At 32.0% G+C, this 18,943-nt stretch overlaps 3 protein-coding genes across 4 annotated transcripts in view; 1 reads left to right on the forward strand and 2 right to left on the reverse strand.

Moving 5' to 3' along the window:
• LOC141378646 (uncharacterized) overlaps positions 1–18,943 on the reverse strand; it is a 471,123-nt gene that overhangs the window by 347,570 nt on the left and 104,610 nt on the right. The window lies entirely within an intron of this gene.
• The window catches only part of spsb4a (splA/ryanodine receptor domain and SOCS box containing 4a), a 143,329-nt gene that overhangs the window by 18,306 nt on the left and 106,080 nt on the right, over positions 1–18,943 (reverse strand). The gene's annotated exons all lie outside the window — the stretch shown is intronic.
• On the forward strand, positions 16,861–18,931 carry zgc:136870. Its single transcript, NM_001039833.1, is given in 2 exon segments — positions 16,861–16,895; positions 17,600–18,931. Coding segments are annotated over 2 exon segments (777 nt in total). The 5' UTR covers positions 16,861–16,867; the 3' UTR covers positions 18,349–18,931.

The following is an 18,943-nucleotide window of genomic DNA, read 5'->3' on the forward strand; positions in this document are numbered from 1 at the left end:
ATGAGTGTGCTGTGTCCCTCTGTCTCAGTGTGGGACAAATTTGTCTGGAGAATCTCAGACAAGCTATCTATATTCAGGCTTTAACCTTTCTTATCTCCCCTATCCTATCTCTCGCTCTCCTCAACAGTTTTTTATCATCAATGGCCTAGTTTGAATTCATCACAATTCAGGAAGCTGACCAACAAGAAATTTGGGTTGTTTTTTTTTTTTTTATGCCTTATTTACATTTTCACCAACTTGAAAAAAATTACTGAAAGAATAAATGACTAAGATAATAAATATCTTACAGTAAGATAAAGGGTAATAATAATAATAATAATAATGTTGACAGTTCTCTAGTACACCGAACGAGCAGTATGAAACAGGTAAACGAGAGAAGATTTTTCACTACTTAATCACAGATGTTTGTTTATATTGAGCGGATACAAAAAAAGTGTAAAAGGATGACATAAAAAAAACGAAGAAAAAAAAAACTGTCAATAAATATACTTGGGCATTTGTTAATATAATAGAAAGTCTATGTGTGGGAAGCACTGAGTAATGCATTTAGTCAATTACAAAATTTACGTACAAATTTCAAATAATACTGTAAAAGCTTTAAAAAAGTTAATAACAATATAATAACAACAATACTACTACCACTACCAAAACAACAACAACAACAACAAAAATAATAATACAAAAATATTTAAAAATAATAATAAAAAATAAATAATAATAATAATATTAACTGTCACAATCACCAGCAATCTAGGCCTTTCAGTATGCTAAAAACTACACAGACCACTAGATGAAATACAACTCTCAGAAGTCTTTGCACTCACACACCAGTTCCTGATCCCCTGATTACACACACACAGCTGGAAACACATGATGAACTGATTAGGAGTATAAAGACACCACATTCACACACACTCTTTGCTGAGTCCTGTTTAACTGTAAGTGAGCTTTATGAAGTGTTTCCTTGCCTTGCCGGGTTTTTGACCTTTGCTTTGTTTGACTATTATCGTTGATTTGCCACCCGTCCTGACTGCCTGTACTCTGTTTATGATTTTTGGATTATCTGCATGCTTCTGACTGTTTCTGCATTGACAAATACCTGCCTAACAATTGTCCGTTGTCACCTGACACATTCTTTACAATAGCAGTCATATGCAACAACGTTATTAAATATACTTTGGTTTACTCTGCTTTCTTATACATATAATAGCAATGTATTTAAAGTATCTTAATTGTATTAGATTGCAAATATTGTATAAGGTCACTTAATTGTATTAGATTGCAAATATCGTATAATTACGTATTAATTGTAATTTTCAATATTACAATAGAAAATGTATATTTCTTTAAGTTATAATGTGAAAGTAGTAGTAGTAGTAGTAGCAATAATAATAATAATAATAATAATAATAATAAACAAAATACATGTTTATAAAGGTTATTATGTCTGTTTGACATTCTCAAAATAAATAAAGAAAATTTACAACCAACTTGTATTAATAATAGACCACTATGGACTATAATGGTTTCCTTCTCTATTTTCAGCAACATTCAAGTCTTTTTTTCTACATGATTAACTTTGGTAAACACTGTACATCAAACACCGGGGAAGAAAATCTTTAAAGCATTACATTTCGATCAATAGCAAAAATAACTAAAAGTTCCGGGTGGATTCTTCCACTTTGTACTGAAAGCTTCCCCTTGCTTGTTTTCCTAAGCACTGCAAGCAATACTGCACAATAGCAATGACTTTGGATCATGAGAGAATGGCCAGCAGTTTCGTGGAAGCATGCATTATGCAGTGCTAATGCATGTTTTATGCGGTCTGCACACATGAAGGCCCATGTGAGCCTCAGTGCGGTAATGGCTTCTGCTGAGATGGACAGTAGGGAGAGCGATATGGTCACACTAGCCTTTATATGCCTCATTTGCGGAGCCACAACACAAGCAAATACATCTGGCATCCGTACTGATCAAATACTGTTCTAGGAAAATCATCATTAAGATAAGTGCAATAGCAAACTGATGCAAACATGAAAGTTGAAGGTTCAAGCATGGTTGCAGAAGTGCAAAAAAAAAAAAAAACATTGATGATGAGTGCATTAAAAATTAACCTAATGAAATAGAAGTGTGCTTTCTGCACCTAAAGGGATAGTTCAACCACTCTAAAAAGAACATTTGTGTTTTTTTTGCATTTTAGGTTCTTTAAGATGTATGACCTATTTTCTTCATGAGAACATTTTTAGCTGAAATTGAGTTTATTTATTTATTTACTCATATTCAATGACACTGTGATAAAAACTACAATAACAAAGTAATTAAAAAATGCATAAGGCAAAACAAAAACATGTTTATATGTGTTTTTCTCAAGGGAAAAAAACATCCACCTGCATTTTGTATAAACTAAGGGAAAATAATAATAATAATAATAATAATAATTATTATTATTATTATTATTATTATAAAATAACTAAATAAAATATTTAAAAATATATAATAAAATAAAGTAAAAAAAAATTAAAAATAAAACAAAACAATAAAAATACAATAAAAATAAATAAATACAAAATAAAACAAAATAAAACAAAAAATATATAAATAAAGAATTAATAAAATAAAAATAAAATAAAAAATACAATAAAATAAAGAAATATTAAAATAAAATAAAATATAAACAAAAAGTAAATCAAATAAAATATATTTTTAAATAAAACAAAGCAAAATAAAAATACAATAAAAAAGTTGAAAAGTAAATAAATAAATAAAATAAAAATGAATAAATAAATAGAACAAAAAGAAAAACAAAACAAAAAAATATAAAATAAAATAATAAAAGTACAATTAAAATAAAATAATGAAATTTAATGAAAAAATAATAATAACTGAAACATAATAGAATAAAACTAAACAAAATAAAAATAATAAAACATAATAAAATAAAAATAAAAACAAAGTCAATAAAAAATAATTAAATGAAAAAATACAATTAAAACAAAAATAAAAATAAATAATATAAACAATTAATAAATAAATAAAACAAAAATGAAATAAAACAAAACAAAACAAAAATAAAAATAATAAAACATAATAAAATAAAATGGTTTTACCAATAAACTAGTTTAAACTAAACTGGTCAATATAAAAATTATCAAAATAATTACAGAGAATTATTTTCTCTTACTGATTTCAGTGTTATAAATTGTTTACTAAAGTTTTGTTTAGAATGTTACCTTAAAATCCAGCTGCCCATGTAGTTAGTTAGCTCAGCAAATACTAAAATATACCTTACGTGGTGCATAAAGTGCACGAATTCATTCGACCAAAAAAACAGCAATCAGCAAAAGCCCTCTGGCACAGGGAGAGAAAGTCAGTGCTATATTAGACATAATAAATGAAGCAGCAAACCCATACAAAACCTAGACAAGCTGTCAAGAGCTTACCACCTTGACATTTAGTGGCATTCAGCGTGACAAATAGCTTACACTTTAAATCTTTGAGACAGAGGTGTTTGTAACCACTCCAGAGGAGCTCAGTATATGCAGTGACCTTCCTATAGTAAATGCACCTGGTTTGGCAGATTACAACTAATGGATACATTCAATGCAACTAAATATGCATGTATCTTTAGGGATATGATGCATCTTTAGGGATGTTGCATGAATGCACTTGTGAAGGTTGTTGCCACAAAATGTATACCTTATGAACGGCTCATTTGAAAATGTATCCACACCTACTGGTATTTAGTATTACAAAGAGATGTCATCAAAAGGTAGTCATTCAGTTCAAGAGGTCACCTCAAATAGTAGCAGGCTATTAACAATACGTTTTTTTTTTTTTTTCCCAAAACAAAGAACATAACATCACCTTTCAGCCTGTCCCCATCATACTGGTATAAAATATAAATTATATAGTAGCAGTTCACATATAGGTTTTTGCATTCCATTTCGCTGCTTTTCCATTATTATTATTGCATGTAAATATGCACTAGATGGACACGAATGAACATTGCTTTTACATTTCACACTTTTTAAAACATCTTGTGCATAAAATGACATTTTAAAAACATGTCACCGGTGTAAAGTTTAGCTTCATTCTCACAACATATATTTTTTTTTCCCAATTCCATTGCCTGTTGTGTTTTTAACCCTTTGATACACTGTGAAATGTGCAAGGTTCTAACATAAAGCCATTTAAGTTACTTTAATTGGCTTTGACAAATAGATATAAGCGGATTGAACACAAAACAATCAAATTGTCCCAAAACAATCTCAAGAATTGTGTTGTTTCAGCTCATTCTAAAAACTTTATTTTATTTTTTATTCTAAATAATAGTTATTTTCTGAGTGCGTATGAGTAGGTCTGTCACAATAATCAATATATCAAGTTATATATATATATAGATACATGGATACATACATATACTGTGTGTGTGGGTTGCAACTGAAATCTGCAGGAAGGTGGCTCTCCAGGAACAGGGTTGGCCACCCCTGCTTTAAAGTGACACATTCTAAATAAGGATAACATTAAAACCCTATCTTACATTTAAGCACACAAAAAGCATTTAGGGTGAATAAACCTTAAGGATTAGAGACATGTTCTTTAGTTCTTGTTAGGTTGTCAATATGTCCAATTGTAACAACTGTATTCAAATGAATCAATAAAATCGTAAAAAAAAAAACCACACCCTAGCTGTTATTTTACTGCTATCTGGAAGGCATCATGACTCATTAGATTTTACAACACAAAAGTGAACATTCTGGACCCTGTGTATACCTGTATTCAGTCCCAACAACTCATGATCTAATCATCTGAGACGGATGTTAATACCAGATGCTAGCAATCTGGGGAAAAATCCAAGAAACTGTTGAAACACAGAGGTCTGACACAAAACAGGACTGTGTGCCTGTGTTTCTACACTTACTGTAAGAATGTGAATTTGAGGAACACGAGGAGTGTGTGACAGGCATATTGTTTAGGATAATATGCTGCTTCACATTAAGCTCCCCCTGAAAAAATAACACAAAGATCTGAAACTCTATACCAACATGTACGCAAAGAAAAAATACATTTGTCAGTGCAGTTAGAAATAGAAAACTGCTGGAGCCAGATGCAGGCAAGATTACATGACAGGGACAGATTAACACATCAAGTTCTGTGTCACACAATATGTTCGGGAGAAAAATGCAAAACAATCTGGGTTGAGTTTAGTAAAACGTTACACCACTTCAGCGCTGTATTCCCAGAGCATTCGGATTCTGGTTTATTGCGAGAACAGCTGCCTGCAAACAGCAACATTTTAGGGTGTGTTTGTTCTTTTATCCAATTTGCACAACTATTCTGCACTGAAACAATACAAACTGCATGTCAAAATAAACCCAGTTAATGGTGCAATGTGGATTCCTCCCTTTGAGACTTTCAAATAATAAATAAAGGTCAAACGTTTCACTTTCATGCAACCAGCTATACAGTACAGAGCAAAATTTAAGTGTTGGAGTAAAAGCAGCGCTCCATTAAGGAGGAAAAATGAATCCCCTTTTTGTGAGATGTAAAATAAATTATTGGTGAACCCCAAGAAATTCCCATGTGAAGTTTCAGCTCAACATATAATATAAATAATTTATTACAGCTCATCAAATTTGCTTCTATTTGGGGCATTTTGTGTGTGTTGCCGCTAGTGTTTTCATGATACTAGACTTAAATAAAAATTTAAATAAAAATTAAAATAATAATAATAATTCCTGGTAACATGATCTTGAGCACGCTTACTTAAACACCACTGATTGGCTATTGTGTTCAACCGAAATGACTGTGATTGGCCATGAAGGTCATCAGATCACTGTGCAAACCCAGATACAGGGACACTGGAGCCTTTAAAAGCTGCCAAGCCCAACAGCGCACAAATGTTTTAAACCCAGTATCATGACAACACTAGCTCCTTTAAATGCAAATGAGCTGCTGATTTTTAGAGAAGAGTGAATTCTTTACGTGCTATTCTGACAAAAACAACAAAACAAGTGAATTTCACACAACCAAAATGCCAGAGACGACCAGTAGTAGGTCAGAGCCTTACGTGTTCAAACCAATGTCAGCCAATAGATGAGTTTCTATTCAAAGTACAATAGGTTTAAGCACGAAACTGGAATATCGCATACACATTTGCAAATAAAGTACCATTTCAATCTAATGAGTCAAGAGCCAAAAAACAAAAACAAAATGGTCACTGACAAACTGGTGGAAAATCTCTCCCAAAAATGGAATTTGCTGTGGTAGAAGCCAATTTGTGCCTTTTATCTTAAACAACAATTTGCACCACAGAAGATCAAACATAATGTGTTTCCATCTGGCATTTTTTCTAATTGGATAACCCTACTCTAATTGGATTATCCTACACTGTTCTGCACATACTGTATGTTTTATGTGCACTTTTAAAATGTGTGGACATTCTGACATTGCCATGAACCATTTTATATAGGATATTCCTAAATGATTTATTCTTAAATGAGCATTTAAATATGTGGATAGAAACATAGATAATCATGGAGAAGAGGAAGTTACAACTTGTAAACCAGGATGTTAATAAATGGTTAGAGAATACGTTGATGTAGTTGTTTTTAAGTAAAGTTGGATCTCTTCATTAACTATTTTGCAAACACCCATCACACTATTAGTAAATTTTCACCTTTTATTAAAGAAAAAAAAAAGAATGTGCTTTTATGAAATATGCTGGCAGTGAGCATAATCGAGATCAATCTAACGAAAGTTCTGGTTTCTCAGTGACACTAGTAACTTTAGCCACATTAGCAATACATACACAAAGAAAATTTGAGAACATTCTCAAAATAAGAAGTGATCCTTGTTTTGTAAATGAATTGAGCATGTAGCACTGGTTGAATTGATCCTAGTTTGAAAATTTCAATACATAAGTATACACTGTAAATTACTTTATACACGTTATTACTTTAACTTAAATGGAGTAAGTTCACAGTACTCATATATTAGTTTTGTAGCAATGGTTTGTAGCAATCAGTTTCCTCAAACAGTTTGAGTGGCCTTAACTTATTGGGTTTTACAGTGTAGCACTTTACCAATATTCTTCTGCTGAAATAAAAATTCTATTTCCTCATTGGCTCAAATTTCGGAAGTCTGTGTGCATTCATGTTCAGTGATTCATCCAACAACAGAACATTTATACACTGTAAAAAATTTGACCTTAAATTCACAGTAAATTACTGGCTAATAATTGCATTACTTTCACAGTAAATTACTGTATGTAAATTCACAGTAAATTATTGTGAGGTAGTTCACAGTAATTTACTGTGGTTTTGTCACATTAAATTATTGTGAAATTACAACCATATATTGTAACTTTACAGTAGATAATAAAGTCCGTTACTGTAATTTCACAGTATTATCGTGTAGAATTTACTATATTTTACTGTGAATTTGCAACACAATTACTGTGATTTAGCAGTAGGTTGCAGTTTAAATACCTGATTTAACTGCAAAGTTACAGTTATATCCCGGATTACTGTAATTTAACAGTTTGGTGCTGTAAAATTTCAAAGCAATTTTAGGTCACACAAAAATGAAAATTCTATCTTGATTTACTCACCCTCAGGTTGTTCCAGCTCTGTTAAAAATTATTTTTTTTTGTTAAACACAGGAATAAAAATATCAAATATTCCCCTTTGTGTCCAAACAACCTGAGGATGCGTAAATGACGACAGAATCTTCATTTTTGGGTGATCTGAAAAGACTCTAAAATCAAAATAAAAACAAACACACATACATTTTACAGATTTATTTAACAGCTTAATGACATCTGTGTAAACATTTCAGAAAACTTTCAAAAGGTGAAGGTGAAGCCTCAAAAAATACTATAAGAACATAAGAACAAAAAAATCTGACATCATATGTAGCATACATATAAAAAGCAGTGCTTCAGAGTGTGCTCTCTCTCTCTCATTATATATATATATATATATATATATATATATATATATATATATATATATATACACACACACACACACACACACACATGAGAGAGAGAGACAAAACTTCTTGCTAAATTAGGCAGTCGTCTATTCAAGGTCAATCATTTTCCTGATAATTTTACACACTTGCTGGTTGATGTGTCTTCTCTTCTTCTTTGACTTCGTCTGTCTTCCATCTCCAAACTGGTGCCCAAAAAGCACCTATAAGCAAAAGGGCAGACAAACAGTTAGCTTCATACAACACTACTGGGACACTACTGCTGCACTACAGAGCAAAATTACTGTTAGCTCAGTTTGAACATGCTGACAATACTGTAGCTCATTCAAACTGCAATCATTTAAACAAAAACATCTGAAAAACATTTCCATCACAAACACACAATCAAGAACAGTCCAACAACAAATAGTGGTTTTAATGACCTAGGCAGAGCATTTTAAAACAGTTGATTTGATTTACACCTTCTGTTTGCAGACTATAATCTAATGCTGGGTTCACACTTATTGCAAAGTAAACACATGCATCACAGTACTTGCTCTTGAATACTAGCAGGATGTTTCTTGCATCAAGCTAATTTTTCATGATTTAAATATTAGGAAAATTTTGCAAAAAAAAACTTGATTGAAGTGATACACCACTTGTGTTGTATTCATTTCAATCAAGTTTTTTGCAAATATTCCAAATATTTTTCAACGTTTTTAGAGTTTCACTTAATTTGTGCTGCCCAGTAAAGATTTCCCACTATTTATGCATTTGCAATGACTTGCATGTAATCCACTCACCTGAATAGGTAACTTCACATATGATATAAGAGCCCCATCCTTTTAAAGACAGCTTCCCCTCTGGTCTCCAGCACAGACAAACAAATTGTGTCTGCAACACGGCCCTTTATAACAAGGGGACAAGGGGAGTCATGACTTGTGCTCCTATACAATCCTTGTTTAACCCCCCCAAAACAAGCCCTCAGTTACAATATTTATTGTTGACATTACCTTAAATTCCAGAGTGCAAAAGGCATCTTCAGCATACTTCAGTTTCAGACCAGATCCAAAGTCAGTTGTGAAATCCAGGTGAGTCCAAGGATTAAGACTAAAAGGGGGAAAGAAGGACTAAATTAGAGGTGTTTGTGAATAATTAAATTTTTTTGTAGAAACAAAGTTGACATTCCATGCTCTGCCTATTAAAAACCAAGCAAACAAACACACATGCCCAGTAAAATTGCTAATAAAAATAAAAACTATAGTTTAAAAAAATCTTTGTCTAATATTTACTACTACTGGAGGTACTGGTGGAACTTCTGGAAGAAGAAAAAGAGTTTGTACAAGAAACTGCTCACAACAAATTTGTGAAAAACTTGACATTTAAAAACCTAATAAAAATGAGGAAGGCATCAACATTACCTTTAATAATCAAGCGAGGGTTGATTGGTAGCATCAGTGTTTCAACATCAATGGCTGTGGCTGCAAAAAAATATGAATATAATAAGAGTAGAATAAGACTCAACCTAACACATGCACACACTCTATATATATATATATATATATATATATATATATATATATATATATATATATATATATATATATATATATAGGTTTAGATTGTGATAATGAATTTAGGTTATATTTGTGTGCTCAGAATTTACACTCACCTCACACTTCAGCTATTATCAGGTACACCTGAACACCAAAAAATAAAACCTACAGTTAGTGACAATATACAATTAGCACTGCATTAACACCAGAGAGAAATATACAATAAGTACTGTGTTAGTGTTAGTTTAAAAGAATACAACTGAATTGTATTATAAGCCTCATTTAATAAAACTGTTAAGACTTGTTTCATAATGAGTTTAGTTTATTTAACTAACTTAACGTTAACGTTACAGTGAACAAAATTAACGTACATGATGGTGACTAACCGTAACGTTAACTTAAGTGAAGGTCAGAGCTTAACGTTACCTTAACTTTAGTCATTTCACCTTTACTTCAGTCTTGTACTGAAACAGAAAATGCAGTTAACAAGGAGTTAAAGAAAATTCCCTTTCTTTTTTCAGGAACTAACGTTAACGTTATGCTAATACCTCAGTAAACACTACAATCACCATCTGGCGTCGTTAATTTCTTGTTTTAAAAAAAGGCGCGCTTAAACCCTGTACGTGCGAGTACAATTGAAGTACTCGGTAAATTCCTGTTAAATGACATGCACTATACAGAAATACACATACAACAATCATTTAACGGACAAAAGTCATATTTTAACACTTACCGAGGATGAATCCGTTGGGTGAAGAGACGAGGCAGGCGTTGTCTGTGGTGATGGCGCTTGTTTGCGGTCGAGTCGAGTCAGTTCTGTTAAATGAATCGGCTCCTTTAAGTGAACTGTAAAGAGTCGAATTCGGCTCCTTTAGGTGAACAGTAAAGAATCGAATTCGCCTGAAAACGATTCCGTTTTGTATAATATTGTAAGACGCAAACATATAATTCATTAATATTTCATCATATTGCTTGGTTCGTGTACTGCTTGTACACGAATTGCTTGTTGATGACTATGAGCTCATGAACACGTCTGATAAAATATCTGAATCTGATTCAATTTCACACGAGTCCTGAACCGAAGCAGTGCAAAAGTAATATATTGATTGAAATATAAAGTTAATTATTTTCTTCGCCATTCAAAATATTACATATCTCTGATTTTAACAATAAGAACAAAGTTCGTTTGGAGTGTATTGAGAATTATTATTTTTTCCTCCCAGGATTCATTTTGCACCAAGCTGCATCAAGCTGTAATGGTGGATGAGAAGGCACATAATATTATAAAAATTGCTTGTAATATGTAATCAAATAAAGTTTTAACACTTTTTCATGCGAGAATGTAGTTCTTCAAAACTCAAATCTGTGGATGGTTAGTAAAGATTGTGTGTAATTTTAAGTGTGTTTTGCCGGTAGCGGAGATCTATGACCTCCAGGCGGTAACGGCGCTCATTACTCATGTATCCGCCGAGAGGCGCCTGTCTTCAGGCTAGACATTGGGACAATTGCCCCGTCTTCGATGGCTCTATATGCGTCCGAAAATGAAGTTTTAACTGTTTTTCATGCTAGAATGTAGTTGTTTAAAACTCTAATCTGTGGTTTATTTATATAGATAAAAAAAATTATATATATATTTAATTCTAAATTAAAGATTAGTGACCTCCAGGGGATGACAGGTGCCCAATACTCATGAAACCGTCTAAAGCAGATATTTACCCTGACATTGAAATAATTGTTGGCTGTTTACAGTGGTTTCATTAATTAATTACTTTTTATTCCAGTTTATTGTGTTTTGGCTAAGCACACAGTTATTGTTCATTAAATATTATTTCCTATTCTATGTTAACTGTACAACCAAAAAGATGTTGGTAACCAAATCGTTTTGGGGGCTATAACATTCTGTTATTATCTGTTAAAAGTTAATTTGTAATAATTTCTACGTTGAATTAAAAAAGGTTTGAATTTCTATAACTAACGTGCAAAAGATATAGCCCTTTTCACAGTAATTTGCTGTAATCATGCTACCTGCTGTAATTTCACAATAAAATTATGAATACAACATATTACTGTGAATTTTTCAGTTAAATACTGTGAAGGGATACTAATGTAATTTACTGTGAAAAATTACAGTAACTTGTTGTGAAAACCTGGAAATTTTTTACAGTGTAATATATTTTGGCATTATAAACCTTCAGTGTTGGTCAGTAGCGTCATTTCTCAGTAGTGTTGGCGGGGTAGAGTCGCTACTTTTTAAATCTAATAGTTTTTCAGTAGCGAAGCTATTATTTTAAGCAAGTAGAGCAGTAGCATCCACACAAGCTACATTTACTGATCAAGGATCATTAAGTGATACTACTGCCATTCGTGGAGCTGTGAAGCCAGTGTCTGGCCGATAAAAGTAAATCCATATGATGGTGAGAATGGCAAATTCTTCTTTTTAGTGTTTTACAGTGGTCAAAAGCAAACCTTTTTGGTGCGTTACTGCTACCTCTCGCTCTAGTCTGTGATGTCGCCAATCAATCATTGGGCTGACAAGAGAAACTTGCTTGATGGAAAGATTACTTTAGACTAATTTTTTGTAAAGCAGGATCATACTTCGAGAAGTGCAGTTTTTAAAGTTAATTCTATAGCTGTGCTCTTGTTAGAATTGAATTGGTTTTAAATGTGTTCACTGTTTGTTCAGCGAATGTCCCCAAGTGCATTTACATGAAAAAATATATATGGTAATTTAATGTAAATAAAGCATTTAAAATATTTAAAATACTATAGTGTTTTTGAACCATACTATAGGGAAGTAATTCAATTAATATGCTGTGGTACATTTACAGTTGCAATACGAAAAATAAGGGTTATATAATTAAATACCTTCCTACATGTTTCCCTTTACTAGACATTACTATAGTATTTTGTATGTGCAACAGGATTTCTGGAATAGTTTTTTTTTTTTTTTGCAGACTAGTACAATTTGTTTCTGTTTGTAACAGCATAAAAATTGCAGTAAATAACTGAACTTATCAATTATGTCGCATATGCTTCTTTGGCGGTGTTATTGATCAACAAGACAAAACTGACTTGCATTTAGGTTGGTTAGATTTAAAAATGAAAATAATAATAATAATAATAATAATAATAATAGCTTAGATGTAGCTAAGCTACTTTAGCTGTGTAGCTTTTAGTTTAGCTTGTTACATGTCCCAGGGGGTAGCTTTTAGTTAAGCTATATTTTAAGTAAAGTAACTAAGAGCTTAGCTCACAACATTTTCCAAGTAGCTTGCCCAACACTGTAAATCTCTAGCTGCTACAGCACACTGACTGCTGACGAAAGATTAAGAGGTGGATAAATATGATAAGATCTGGTGCTACGTCACTAAAGGAAAGAAATCTGAGCTCATATTTACATGCTTGCAGAATACGAATTACCAAAACAAATTTCCTAGGTTGTCCTTTTTTCAAGTTTTCTGGGTTGGAAGATGCACCGGGGACCCGATTAAAGCATTAAAACTTGAGAAAAGTCAAGTTTGCAGGATATGTCCCCTTTAAAGTGCATCCTAAAAACTCAAAAAACAGAGTGCAAAGTGAGAGCATTGCATGCTGGGAAACGACTGTCATGTGTCTTGGCTCAGAGCTACAACCCACAGATATTCCTTATTCCTCTCATATCCTCTTTTTATCTGTTCCCTCCTCACAGTTTTTCTGCTCCTAAAGACGTGAGTCATTCAAGCTCAGATGCTCCTCCAACAGGCCTCTGTTTACATATCACTTCACTCTTTGTGCTTCAAATGGTGTGCAAATCCTCCTTTGGGGTGAATTTAGATAAGTTACTGTAATGCTGAGAGGCAAGTGACCATAAAGAAATGGGGAAGTGAGCAGAGGAACAACACAGCAGTTTAAAAAAATCAAAACAATGCCACGAGATCTTACAACTGGACTGCACGACTGTTAGGCAATCATTTACAAGCTACGAGTGAGAAAAAGCTCTCATAAAGTGGAAAAGTATGCTGAAGTAATCCTAAAAACACAACACAGCTGTAAAACAAACTATAACTTGGTGTTTACAGTTTCAATTCTTGGTAGCAATTACAGCAGTGAAATATGTGGTGGTGAGCTAAGTCTGGCATTTAGTTCCTTATCGCCAGTGACTTTAGTAGTAAAGCACAATTACATCCAGACAATCGGTTTTTGTTTAAATATGAAGCAAAATATATAATTAGTTTTTTTTTTTTCTCTACATTTCCCATGACTACTGCTTTACTTAACTATACTTGAATTACAAATTATTTAAAGCACATTTTTCAATTAATTTTCATGCAGTTTTAGAAACATAATTTTATTTAGAGACTACAGTAAATGGAATAATGCTATTATCATTTCTTTCACGTCCCAGGTTGATGCATGAATTAAATGGTAACATTTACAGTAAAGTTATTTTCATCAACAGTAATGTATTTAATAATACAAACAAACAATAAACAATGAACAATAATAATTAGAATATTTATTTACGTTTCTTTAATGTTAGTAAATGAAAATAAAGTTGTTAGTTTATGTCAACTCAGTCCATTATGTTAACAAGCATGAATTTAGATTTTAATTCTGTGTTGGTAAATGTTGAACTATGATTAATAAATGCTGCATATGTATTGTTCATTATTAGGTAAAGTTATTAAATACATTAACTAATGAAAAATTACTGTAAAGAGGGACCAATTAAATGAACTATAAAATAAATAATATAAAAACAATAGGAAATGGGTGATCAGTTGTGATGGCTAAAATATGCTTTGCCTTAAATATCCTTTTAAAAGCCATATCACAGCAACATTAAATTAACAATATTTACGTTTTAATCACTTTTGAACATTATTATAATTATTATGTTATTGTAATTATAATTTTTGTGCTATTCCTGGAGAGAATTTTGTAAAAAAAAAAAAAAAAAAAAAAAAATCTGTAGATTTATGCTGACTGATTTTAGGAGTATCATAACTAAAAACTAAACATATGAAATAAAAATAATAGCTTTTAAACTTGTATTTTATGTTAAAAATGAAAAACTAATCAGATCCACTTATTTGGAAAACAAAGCAAGTTTCTCATATAATATTTCTACTAAAAGACAGAGAATAATACTTTACAAACTGTATTGTAAATAAATCATTTGAACATTTTAACATTACTGTAATGTTATTATATCACAATAATATTAGTGAATTAAAAAAAATACATAAGATGTAAATTTACTGTACACACCTTGACACAAGCAAATAAGAAGACTTAATGATGGGCTAAAAAAGCAGCGGAAATCTGTGGATTTCTTTGCGAATATTCCGTGTGAGCCTACTCATGACTAATGCATAACAATTATTGCATGTAGTTTTAGGAAATGACAATAATTTGGAGCCTATATGTTGGGATTTATTCTGTTTTTATTTCATTCACATCACAAGATGCTGAATGGACAATTTAACAGAAAAAAGGTGATCAAAACAAATTGTGATCAGCTAAAACACCTAAAATATATGCTTTCCCTTAAACATTAATAAAAAAATAAATACACAAAAATTGTGTAATCAGCAACTTACATACAACAATCAACAACTTATAAGACCAAAAGTCTGAAAAAATATATAATTTGTTTGAAAAATCGTCAAGCTTAATAACAATTAATTAAAATGTCACAAATATTGCATTACATATTTGTTTTTCTTTCTTTTTTAACTTAATTAAAAAAAGTTTTTTTTTTAAAAATAATTTTGTATGTTAACTGTAAATAAAAGAGCATGTTTTAAAAAATTGGAAATGATAGTTAAAATGTTTTATAATGTGGTTCCTAGTTAATCGATAAACAATATTTTTAAATGGCAAGGAAACAGCATTCATATAGTACTAGGGGACTGGGATTTTAATATTAGTTTTTTAAAAAAAAAAATTTTATTTAGAAGTGTAGTAGGGAATTTTTTTTTTTTTTTTTTTTTTTTTTTATGTACAAGTGCAATCATATGGAACAAATAACCAAAATCAATCAAGGAAATAAAAGACTAAAGGAGGTTCAAAAAAAGCGATCAAAAGATGATTGTTTGATGAGGATAGTTAGTTTGCATGGTGGATTATTTTTTTATGTTAATGCATTCTAAATAATTTTGTTCCTGGTTTAAAATGTGGAGGAACTGTTCGGTTTATGCATTTACTGTATTTTTCAGCCATACTTTGTTTTTAACAGCAAGACCACAATGGAAACACGCCCAGGGCTTTATTGTGTTTTTATCTCGACGGTTTTATTTCAAAATGTATGGGACACTTGTATAGTTTGTATAAAATCTGTCTAATAAAAATTTGATTCAATTCAATTGAACTTTTGTCTACAAAGTTTAAGAGAAATCACAAGAAAGTTGTATTTACTTCATGAAAGCTTAGGCTTTTTCTGTGTCAAGCTGTTTAAATTAACTGCAAAAAAAGCTAAAAAAGAAAAAAGAAAAACTGAAGTTCATCAATTGATGACAATTAAAATAGTAGCTTTCTCTTCTTCATTCTCAATAAATAAGCTAGAATTGTGTATCAGAGCACTATTAAAAGTACAAAACACAATAATTTGGGAACCAGATAAATTATTCTATTAATAATTAATAATAAAAGCCACAAAGTGTACAAAGAAAATCTATTATAGAGCATTCAAGAACAAGTTTTATACAACCTTTAATATTCACACCCAAATTATACAATATTACTGTTGTTGAAATATCCTTATAGTGAATGAAAAATAATCACAGTGAGATTTCACACACTGGTCCTTGTTAATGAAACATGAGCAGAATGTTTAAATCCATTCTTACATAAACTGTCCCATTGTTCCACTCAATTGAAAGTGATGATTTGCAGAATTAATAGTCTTAATATCCGTTCTGTTGTGTTCATGAATTAGGCTCAGTGTTTATTTTGTCTGACTTGAGAGAAGGCATTTCACTCACGTTTTGGCACTGTGTTTCCACGTGGCCCTGAGCAACGTGACTTTAAAATCAAAACAAGCATTTCACGTTTAATCAGTTCTGAAGAATGCAACAATCTACAGTACTCAGCATTTCCTGATTTCCATGACACTATAATAATAAAGGTGTAAAGCATTCCTGTAGTTTATAACATAAACAAACAACACTAAGGGAGAGAGGAATTTAAAAAAGCTGATCTGTAAATGTGAAAGCAGAAGTGGGAGGAGATTTCTGATCACTCCCTCTTCATGTGAAACAAGTCGATCAGTGACTAACTTGCACACACTGTACTGAGCGCTCAGAGGACTCTACCTGTCAGATGGACTGCATTATAATACTGAAAAACACTGAATAATGGACAACAGGAATGTGTTAAATAATGGTAAGACTGTTATGTTTGATTTCATTTTTGTCACAATACATGCAAATACTAATTTCTACTTGATTTAAGTAAAATATTTTGTGATTTTAAGAATAAAAACATGCTTTTTATAATTAACTAAAACCATCATTACTTGAAATGAAGTAGTAGATGTTAACTGAAATAGAAAACTAAAATAAACGATTCATTAATAAACAAAATGTAACGAAACACTGGTTGAATACCAATGTAAGCTGAAAATGTAGTTTTAAAAAAACTAAACTAAATTTATTTAACAAGTTTTCAAATACAATAGGATCATTTTACAACTCTCCTTGATTGAACTGTTTTTTAATCCATATAGCTGTTCTCCCGGTCTGACAATTTTTTTTTTAGATTAGCTTAGCATAGATCATTGTATCGGATTAGACCATTAGCATCTTGTTCAAAAATGGCCAAAGAGTTTTTATCGAAAATCCCGAACTTTCCTACAAAGCTTATCTTCTGTAGCTACATTATGTACTGAGACCGATGGAAACTATACTATACTATAGAACTATAGAAACTATAGTTTACTATCCCATCAACTATAGGAACTATACTATCATTCCAGAGTAATAATCAAGAAACCTTTGCTAAAACTCAAATATTTCACTTTAGTGGAGTTGTAAAATGAGGAGTATTTTAATCATCTAATTTGCCATTGATTTGTTGTCTTCCAACAGCCCCCAATGACATCACCCCAGATTTACGGCTGCTAATCGTCGGTCAAAAGCGAACAGGAAGGAGTTCTGTGGCCAACACAATATTGGGAAAGGAGGTATTTAATACATGGGGTGGAGCGGAGAGTGCTGTAGCACATGGAGAATCTGAAGGCAGACACCTGATGGTTGTAGACGCCTGTGGATGGGGCTCTGATGAGAACCTGGTCCCCAAACAGGAGAAACTGGAACTATTTAATGCACTCTCGCTATGTGAGCCAGGACCCCACGTCCTCCTTCTAGTCATTCCCCTTCTGCACTTCAGCCACTCCGAAAGAGCTGCTCTTAAGAAACGTATGGAGATCCTCACAGAGGGTGTGTGGCGTCATACTATGATTGTATTTACATTGGGTGACCGTCTGCGCGACAGCATACAGGACTATATTCAGTCATCTGGGACCGACCTCCAGTGGCTGATGGAGAAGTGCAGGTACAGGTATCATGTTCTTAACAACAAAACATCGCAAGACAGAAAGCAGGTGTGCAGTCTGCTGGATCGGGCAGAGGACATGCTAATGGAGAATGGTGGATGGCACTTCTCCTTACATATGTACTGCAGGATGGAGGAGGAGTGGAATCGAAGAGAAAGGGAAATGAGAGAGAGAATTCTAGAGAGGCAAACTGGTCGAGGACTCGCTGTCGTTCCTAATCACAGTCGACAAGGCGGACTGCATGTGAACGATACACTACTGAAATTAGTTTCCCATGGATAACCCCTGGATACAGGACATTACTTTTTCAGCATGACCTCATAGCGAACTGTAAATATGTCAAAGTCAGAAATGGTTGTAAAGTTTAATTAATGTTTGAAGACTGAATTAGGGGAGATGTACGGCTTCAGTCCTGGAACTGCTCACTTCTTCGTTTAAGTCTTACGTTTCCATTTCACAAACATCATACAAACCGGGACAGAAAAAAAACCATAAGTTGAATCTGTGTACTGTATATAACCACTAGGAATAATTGAAAAATATTATTGTAAATATTATTTACAGGGCCTTACAAAAGATTTCTTTTAAAATTGTATTTATTTATTTTTTCACATTTCTATTTTTTTTCTTTGCTCCATTTTGACGGTTTAAATACATTTTAGCAATCAAAAAAACATGATTGGTTAATTTAAATCATGAACCTTATTGAGTCTAACAAGTTTAAGCACGTAATAAAATTGTATTTTTAGGATCTGTCACAGTTTCTGTAAAAAAACCTTACTTATTTTGATGGGTTGCAGTAAAAGTGCTTGAATTTCTCCATGTACATAATTTCTTCAAATTAAAACAGCAAAATACTTTAAAAGTTGGTTTGACT

The sequence above is a fragment of the Danio rerio genome, chromosome 2 (genome assembly GCF_049306965.1).
Source record: "Danio rerio strain Tuebingen ecotype United States chromosome 2, GRCz12tu, whole genome shotgun sequence".
NCBI classification, from domain to species: domain Eukaryota; kingdom Metazoa; phylum Chordata; class Actinopteri; order Cypriniformes; family Danionidae; genus Danio; species Danio rerio.